Source organism: Cebidichthys violaceus, unplaced genomic scaffold (genome assembly GCF_023349555.1).
Source record: "Cebidichthys violaceus isolate CVI_PGR_0920_01 unplaced genomic scaffold, fCebVio1.0.p SCAF_112, whole genome shotgun sequence".
Lineage (NCBI taxonomy): Eukaryota > Metazoa > Chordata > Actinopteri > Perciformes > Stichaeidae > Cebidichthys > Cebidichthys violaceus.
The window spans coordinates 420,924-429,896 of record NW_027176277.1 but is presented as its reverse complement, the minus strand read 5'-3'; the positions used below and the strand labels follow the sequence as shown (position 1 = coordinate 429,896).

Here is an 8,973-nt window from a genome sequence, read left to right as displayed (position 1 = left end):
ATCCAGTTCCCCCCGAGGGAGCCCAGATCTCATGCACACTGCTGCTCGGAGTTTTTCACGTCTGGGATTGGAAGAGGGAGGTTTCCGGGTCACTGCACATCCAAGTCCCTACACGGAGTCTCCCTGGTCCGTTCCACTTTCCTCTTCCTAAACTAAAGACGAGCTCAACTGGGACTTTCACGCTAACTTTACATCGTCTTGTCAATTTCAGGAGCTTCGAAAAAACAACGCTGGGTGTCAAAGAATGTCAGCCTTTACTACGCCTTTATTACTCCCTATGCATTTTTTTTTTTTTTGAGGGGGAACTTTCACAAAAAGCAGCGTCGAGATCTTCTGTCTTTAGGCTAGAAAGATGAGGAGAACAGCAGGCTTCAGTGGCATCATACGGGCATTTTACAAAATCAAGGGGATAAATGAAATCGCGTCTTATCGCATTGAGCGAGTATGGACAAATAAACCGCTGCAATAAATCGACACAGTATATTTGGACAGGCTGGATGTTACACAGTATGTCTACGCGTTAACATCTCACTGAAGTGACAGGCATGTCACTACACGTGGGTATCTTTGCGCACTATCGAGACCATCTCTGATTCTTATCGGCGCGAGAGTGATACACTCCTGGTTTCGGGTCTGGGATGCGAGCCAAGGTGAACAGACTGCGGTTAAGTGGTCCGTTCCTCCTCTGCTCTCTTTCCCATCTTTCATGGCTTTCTCATTTCGGAGTCCTTTATCGCCAACGCCAAGCGGGCTCACCGCCTGCTCCCGCGTTTTTTTGTTTTTTTTAATTAAAATCTCAAATGTGCAATAACTCCGGAGGACTCTGGGGCTCCCTGGCAAACAGGTCCGTTGGCTTTGTTCCCCCCCCCCCCCCCCACCTTCGAGCCTTTGGTTGCTTATTCCATCAAAGCCTTCCATCAAGCCTGTCGATTCGTCCAATTCGGGTCACCTCACGGGATGAAATGCTTCGACATAAGCCACACAGCGTACACAGATTTACCAAGGGTACACCTTTGTAGAGAGGCTCTACACCAAGCCAATGAACTCTCCCTCTTAGACAATGGCCTAATCCACTCCAGGACCCTGAGAAAAAAAAAAAATCCAATCCCCAAAAAGTCAGTCTTCTTGACTTCTCCTTGCTGAAGACAAAAGGCTGCTTGTGTAGACATGGTCTGGATAAAGACCCCCAGAGCTTTAGTTCAGTCACCTGTCTGGTTCTCACACACTTTCCGGAGCCACAATAGCTCAAACCTCCACCTCTCTTTTCGGAATTACCCACAAGCCGTACGTCAATTATACAGTAGGTCGTCACGTTCTGCTCTGTCTTTAGAACGTCTTTGTTGAGAATAAAACATGAGCAGGTGGTGTTGGGAGCCTGATATTTAAATTATAGGGAACAGGCTGTTTTATAGCGGAGGTGGACTGGGCCGCCTCGCCTGAAATAAACACCTTCCTCCGCTCGTCATCAAATGATTTCTCCTTTTCAGAAACAAAGAGAAGCGACACATCAAATCAAATAGAATGCTCTACATATACAGCCATATATTTAATGAGACAGGATACTGTTTAGGCCAAAACATAGGAGCATGAGACGTATTAGGATCTCAGCTCAGATGGCCATAAAAAAAGAAAAACCTGGGAGTAATCCCGGACTGGCCTATTAACGTACCTTCAACGTCGCATGAGTGTCTTAACAGGGCTTTGAGTCACTGATTAACCACGGCTGTGAAGTGACCCGTGCATTTTTCAGTAAGTCTTTAATTGTTCTGGAAACACGGGAGGCAACTGCCCTGTGGATGATTGGCGCTTACGTTATGAAAAAGGCATGATAGCACGCTCTCCATTTTGCCCTTATCATTCTGTCATTATCTCCTCACATATCGAGGAGGCGAGGAGGGAGGAGGGAGGAGGCAGCCAGGTAGGAGCTCGGGCAGGTAAAGGAATTCCTGCCGATTCCGGGGGCCTCCTCCTTGAACAAACACTTGGAGGGGAAAGAAGAAAAAAAAAAGAGAAAAGCTTGACGTTTCTTCGTGAGGCCTGGGCTCAATTCACTGAAGGAGCGCTGGAGGAAAAGTGTAGGGTGGGTGGGTGGGTGGGGGGGGGGGGGCTCAAACAGTCATCCCACATCCCACCCACCCCGAGGAGCATTCCACAGGACCGTCTGCTCGCCCATCATTAAGCGAGACCACCTGCTGGCACATCGGGACCCCCATCATGCTCTCAGCAAGCCTGGCTAACCCCATTACCAGTGAGCCTCTGGACTGCTGTACACACAGATCATGAAGAGCCAGTGGTGTGTTGAGCTCATTAACATCCCACAAGGACTTCTGACTGTCCAACCGGCGGAGCACACTGGCTGCACTCAGCGCTAGGTATTTAAATAGCTGCCGCACAAAAAGGGGACAAAGAGAAGATCTTTGATGCAGCTGTTGCATGACTATGCGCTGACTTCTGACTGGCTCACCCCCCCCCCCCCCCCCCCCCTCTTGGAAGAAGATAAAAAAGAGAAGGAGTGAAAGAAATGAAGACGGACGGAAGAAACAGCCCTTTGTTGCCGTTCTTCGCCGGGGCCTTGAAGGAAAGACTCTGGCATCAAGTCACCGAAGGGCTGAAACAAAAGCAGCCGATGAACACACGGAGACAGATAAGATCTCCTTGTACGCTCAACACGTCTCCATCAAGAGGACTTCCTCCCGTCCCAACCCCAAAACAACTCCGCCTTCTCTCTTTGTTGCCATCAACACCGCATTTGGGGGAAGAAAAAAAAAATGGAAATGACAATAAACACAGCGCACGCTTCTCATCTTCTACAAAGTTTTGGAGGACAGGGGGGGGGGGGGATGGGGGGTGTCTGGTTGAGCCTTGAATCCCCCCCCCTCCCCATCCCCCCTTCATCCACTTACAAAACCATGACTTCATTTTTGTTAACAAAGACCCAGCAAAACGTCTGCGTTTGATTCCGACACGTTATCTGTCAACTCGCTGCACGGCACAACTGAAAATTCCGGAACGTTTCGCTGAACGGTAGCTGGAGGAACCAAACAATGGAAGAGATTCTGTGCCAAAGGCCCCGTGCTTATCAGCCCTGACAAGGTGCAAAGCCATGAATGCAGATGTGGTGCACTGAATTGTAGAGCTACGCTGGCTGTGGGTTTTTTGTTTTTTTGTTTTTTTTTGCAACCACAGAAATGGCGGTAAAGAGGGTGTCAGTACAAAAAGATAAGGCATCAGGAAACACAAAAAAAAGGGTGGAGGGGGGGGGGGGGGCACTGTAAATAAGGTGCACAGCATTCTAAGAGCCGGTCGGCGCTGTAAACACTCCTCTGGGGAGGGCCGCTCTGTGGCAGATGAAAGCCTGTAAAAGCCGAGCGATCGGCCGACGTGGACCGAGCGGCCCTGAAGTGCCGCCGCCCAGCGCAAAGAACACGGGAGTAGAAAAGAGCGTGAAACGCGACGCCTGAAGGCATCTACCTTCACGCGGCACCGGTCCAAACTCTAGACAAATATGTCACAGCAAAACACAAGATCCCTCGTGCTCCACGTTCCATTTTGTCTCCCTTCTACATCCCTCTCAAGAACTCACACAAAGCCTTTTTTTTTTTTTTTTCCCCTTCCACCTCAGACAATGCGCCTCCCCACACACAGCCCTCTGCCAGGCATTCCTGAGTCTATCCTAGCTATCGAAAATGTCAAGAATGAGGCGAAAGCAGAGGAGGGTACAATGAGCATCGCGGCAGGTAGAGTCTTGTCCCGGCAGCGCTGACGTCCCACAGTCTCCGGGGGTAGCGGGCTGCACAGAGCGGATGGGATCGGACTTGACTCTCTTGATTAAAAGTCTGCTCTGGAACAAGCCTCAAAGCTCATTCTCTCCCGGATGGAGGCACGCACGTTCATTACAGATTTTGCGGTGGGGCTGAACCTGACAATTGTCCTCGGATGTTTATTTTTTTTGGGGCGGTCAGTGCGTAAGAATCTCCAGAGCTTCCCTGGGAAAATGTTCTTTCAGATGTCTTTAAACATGACTTCTGTCTCGTTGAAGAATCTGCTGACTGCTATCCCAACGACTGTCAGGCGATATGAAAAAATGCAGGTTGCGTGAAGTAAAACCTCTTCAAGTACAAAGCCACGAAACAGAAAGGGCACATTCTAGACAGTTTGCCAGCGCCAAGAAACTCCCCTTTCCACAACAGGAGTCCAAAAAAGAAGAAATGGGGGGGGGGGGGGGGGAATAAAAAGGTTAGCAGTGCAGTGTTTCGTGCCTGGACAGACAAACAGAAGAAGTTTTTATGTGTGTGCCAAATGCAACTTAACACTGCAAACAAGCTCAATCCATTGGAACATCCTGCCACCCAGAAATGTTCAGAGGGAAGTACCCAGTATACACAGACCCTACGACTCTGAAACGGTGATTGCCCCCAGAAGGCCTTCAGCAAAGGTGATCCGTGCTCCGATTCATTTCCCCCCCGGTGCTCCGGGGCCCGGCCTAAGTGTTAGATTCAAAGTTTGAACGGCTGCCAACAATGTCGAGCACCAGTAAAAGTTAAACAGCAAGCAAGCTCCTGGCAATGGGGGGGGGGGGGGGCAGAGGCTGCTACAGCCTCACGGTAGACGCTGAGATTTATTCGTCACGGCTGTACGGTTCGTCTCGTAAGAACCCGGCGAATTGCTTCTCAACCAAAAAAAAAAAAAGGACTCAAGAGGACTAAAAATGTTAAATAAACTGCTTTCAAGCTAAAGTCCTGGTGATACGTAGAATAGAGTAAACAACAACGACAACAACAACGACGACTGAAACACCTCGCTCATTGCACCCGCATTTCAAAAGCTTCTTAGAAACTTATTTGCAAGTTTGATCTGTTGCAGTCTTTGTGTTGCGAAATAATAATTTTGTGAGTGGAAACTGTTGTGTGTGGAAACCTGCGTTGCCCCGTAAAGATCCCGCGTCACGGGTTTCACTTTCGCCTCTGACTCAACAAAATACCGCAGCTACAGGGTGCAAAGGTCGGGAATCATCCCTGAACCACTCAACCCTCCTTAAGTCCTTCAGGTGCTAATCAGACACATCCGCCTCAAGGCTCCGCTGGGAATGGCTGGGGCTTCACCATGGCAACCAAGCCCCTACAATGACTCAGGTGTCCTTGTTTCAGGGAGTTCAGGGAACCTTTTGACGCCATGAGCCCGAGGCTGCGTATGAAATCCTTGCCGCTTTAAGTGATTTACAATTACTGTGAGGAACATGGATCCTACACTGACATGTTTCACAGGTTAGCAAAGACATATGGATACAAGTCACAGCAAATTGACTTGTCAAATAGCAACGATGGGCCAATTGTGTCGCTGCTGCCAACCACACAAAAAGACGTAGGGTCCCCGTTTCATTGCGCTTACCTTCCACGCAGTGCTCCACGTCCTCCAGGTTGCGCAGGGTAATCCTCATCAGACTGGAGTTGAGCATGAGTTCGTTCTTGTGTTCCGGCCCCGTGGCCTCCAGGGCGGGGTTGAGGAAGAAGATGCGCGTGTCGCCCGTGGCTACTTGGTTGTCGCAAATCCCGGGGTTGCCGAAGCCGCCGATCATCAGCTTGTTGCCGCCGTCCAGCAGAATTTCCCGGTTGATGTTGGACTTCCCTTTCAAGTAGCGCCACACCCTGACCTTTTGACGGAAACACAGACAGCGCCCGTTTTTAGTGCTTTTTGCAAAAAAAACAACAAAAAAAACAATAACATACATGATATTATGCACAGAGAAACTGCTCGGGATGTTGGGATGCTTTTTGTGACAGGCTGGTTCTTTTTCTGATTCTACAGTTAAAAACCGTTAATTACACCCGTGCAACCAAAACATCCCTTGACAGTTTATGTAGCAACAGTGATTACTTCTACTTGGAATAATCACGGTACAAAACATCCAGAACTTATCCAAAACTCTGCAGCAAAGTCTGCTTTGTGCGCCGTCATGGGACAGCTCGCCCACAGGTCGCCACAGGTCAGCCCGTCTTGTCTCGTTTTTCTCGGGGGGGGGCAGCTCTGCGGTGGTTTCTGTCTCCAGAAGGGGGGGGGGGGGGGGGGGGGGGGGGCGTGTGCCTCTAATCTACTCCACCGACTCACCCGGCAGACGGGAAGCATGCGGGTGCTGAGGAGCAAGAGAGGGCTGACCGAACACCACTTGTTTATTTTGACAAGATTACAGAGCGGTCCACCGCAAGTCCACCATGATGCAAAAAGTTGAAGTTTCCCGACCCAACGGCTGCGGAATGGGGACCGAGGAACGGCTGCATCCTGAGCGAACGTGTTTATTTGGAGAACGGCCGGATGCTTTTGGGGGGGGGGGGGGCATTATGTGGTCCACTATAGTCATAACGTTCCTGTGACACTGAGAGACATTTTTACAGTTTCAAGTCCAATCACACACACACACACACACACACACACACACACACACACACACACACACACACACACACACACACACACGAGTTTGAGGCTCGACTATGCATCTGCACTGCTTTGGGCACACCTTGCAGCACTTGTCTCCACTGAGAAAAGACAATCATGTTATTGCCTCTTACAATCAGTGTTTCTGTGGTACTTTACAGATTATATTACATAACTACATGTTTTTGACTTTTTTTTTTTTTTTTTAATTGTTCCTATTATTCTCCAGGGACATCACTGCTATAGCCGGTCACACATTTCCAGTTACGGATGGCAACAAGCACAGTTTGAATGATTCAGAACGCATCGCCTTCGCTGCCGCCGGCAGTAGAAGTTGAGGGTCCAGCGTTAACCTCACTACCGCAGCATGCTGGGGATGATTACAAGGTCGCTTAGGTCTCCCTTTGCTGTGTAATTGCTAAGTGGGAATTAAAAACACCATCTATCTATCTATCTCTGAAGCCAACGCGAATTCGCTGTCAGCGTTCATGCCAAACGCTTCTGGATGAATGAGTTCGTGAAATTGTTCTTTCTTTTTTTGTCTTTCTTTTTCTTTCAGGCAAGCTGTTGATGCCTTTGAGAATTGGACTAGAATCTTCCCACCGGGTAATGGCTTCCATCAGCTACACGAGAGCAAAGGCGTTAAGTGATAATGAGACTTCTAATAGTCCACTTAAAAGCTACTAGTAGTTTTCTTTTTATTGCGAGAAGCAGGTGTCTTTCCTGCTGAAGTACGCTACGGCGGCTACTTGAACCGCATACAATCACGTACCTTGCAAGAATAGGTGTTGTGCACCGGGTCCATGTTGATTATTTCGTCCACGGTGCCGGTCAAAACTACGTTGGCCTCCTCTTCCCTGTCCTCCAGTTTTCTCTCCGGGCAAGTCGCGGCGCCGCGGTGCCACAGAGCCACGAGCAGCCCCGCCAGAAGCAGCGCTGTCCGGCCGGCCCCGAGTGTCCGCTGGGAACCCATGTCCACCGCAGGCGACATGTAACCCCAACAAGTAAACTTTCGGAAATGTTTAAATTTCCGCCCGAGAACAAACTCCAAAGTCTTTCGAATTGCGTTTTTTTTTTTTTTTTTTTTTTTTTAATTTAAGCTCCTTTCCACAACTTCCCCTACTACGGACTACCGGTGTCTCTTTCCACTCTGCAGCCCTGCTCCCCGCATCTGCAGCACCGGGTTGAAAACAAAAATCCCTCTCTGCCGCCGCCGGCTGGGAGACCAGGAGGGAAGAGAGGAAGAAGAAGGAGGAAGGAGGAGGAAGGGGCAGGGATCTGTCTCTCCAGGAATGCAACCGCGCTTCTCTCTCCCCCTCTCTTTTCCTCTCTCTCTCTCTCTCTCTCTCTCTCTCTCTCTCTCTCTCTCTCTCTCTCTCTCTCTCTCTCTCTCTCTCTCTCTCTCTCTCACACACACACACACACATTCACGGTGACGCTCCTGGATTTGCATGCGATCTGAATTGCTGATCCCACAAGTGAGGGTGAGGTGGGTGTTGGTGGGGGTGCGGGAAGCAGGGCCGCGCGGTGGGATGCCTGCAGAAAAAAGTATCTGTCCAACGTCGCCCCCAGTCGGACAGACGGCGTCTTTACCTCCGGTCCCCATCAGAGGCCACCCCTAAGAACACTCTAGATTACATTTGGTCTTATAATTGCCTGCTGTGCACTGAGGCAGCTCACCAGACTGTCAGCTTTAAAAGGACATAAACTCTCTTAATGTTGTTGTTTTTTTTTAATCAAGACATGTCTCTCAGATTGGATTTTACATCTAGAATGGTCACATGAAAAAGTCACATGGTTTAGCATCTTCTTCAGCTAATCACGTTGGTCCTACAGCCTGCAACTTTACTCTTTTGGTTCACTCTCTCAACCCGGCAGCTGTTTTCGGGGCTCTGATAAGCAACCGAGCAGCAGATAGTTTGCAAATAGCCGGTGAACACAGTGGAGCACTTAACGGCTAAAAAAAGGCAGCTGTTTTCTAAAGGAGGTGGTGGTGACCAAAACAAAGAAACATGGCTCCAAGTGAATGCATGTCAGATGGACGCGTAAACAGGCTGTTTGCTGCATGCCATAACAACCTTATAAGGCGATATCTATATGGGAATAATATGTTAATGTTCAGTTTATAGCTTGCTTTGCTGATTCCAAGTCTCCAAATAAATCAATAAATTCAGCTTTCAATCAGCATAGCATTTGAACTTGGACATTACTGTTATCTTACATTTCTAAAGGGCCAAAATGTGCATTAAACACTGTCCTACCATTTAAAAACTCAGGCATTTTGCTTAGATCTTGGAATTCAATAAGAGCCTTGAAAATGTTCTTGAAGGTGACAAAGGCTGTTAAAAGTCTCTTTCATATCACTATAGTATGAGTTATTAGAGGACGGCTGGTAGAGAGCAATTGGGTTCACAGTTTTAACCTCCTTCAAACATTTATCAAATCTGGATCTCTGATTTTAAATATTAACTTTGGGGTCTTAGACAGTGACTGAAAATCCATGTGAAACTGCAGTCCACAGCTGTATAGGCGGATGCTATG

At 48.7% G+C, this 8,973-nt stretch overlaps 1 protein-coding gene across 1 annotated transcript; it reads right to left on the bottom strand.

The window, feature by feature from the left end:
- Positions 1-4,939: 4,939 nt before the first annotated feature.
- On the bottom strand, positions 4,940-7,869 carry LOC137868472 (agrin-like). Its single transcript, XM_068705266.1, has 2 exons — positions 7,205-7,869; positions 4,940-5,650 (listed from the first exon to the last, which is right to left on the bottom strand). Exons 1-2 carry the CDS (start codon positions 7,421-7,423, stop codon positions 5,153-5,155), a joined length of 717 nt encoding a protein of 238 aa, XP_068561367.1. The 5' UTR covers positions 7,424-7,869; the 3' UTR covers positions 4,940-5,152.
- Between the last annotated feature and the right edge of the window lie 1,104 nt (positions 7,870-8,973).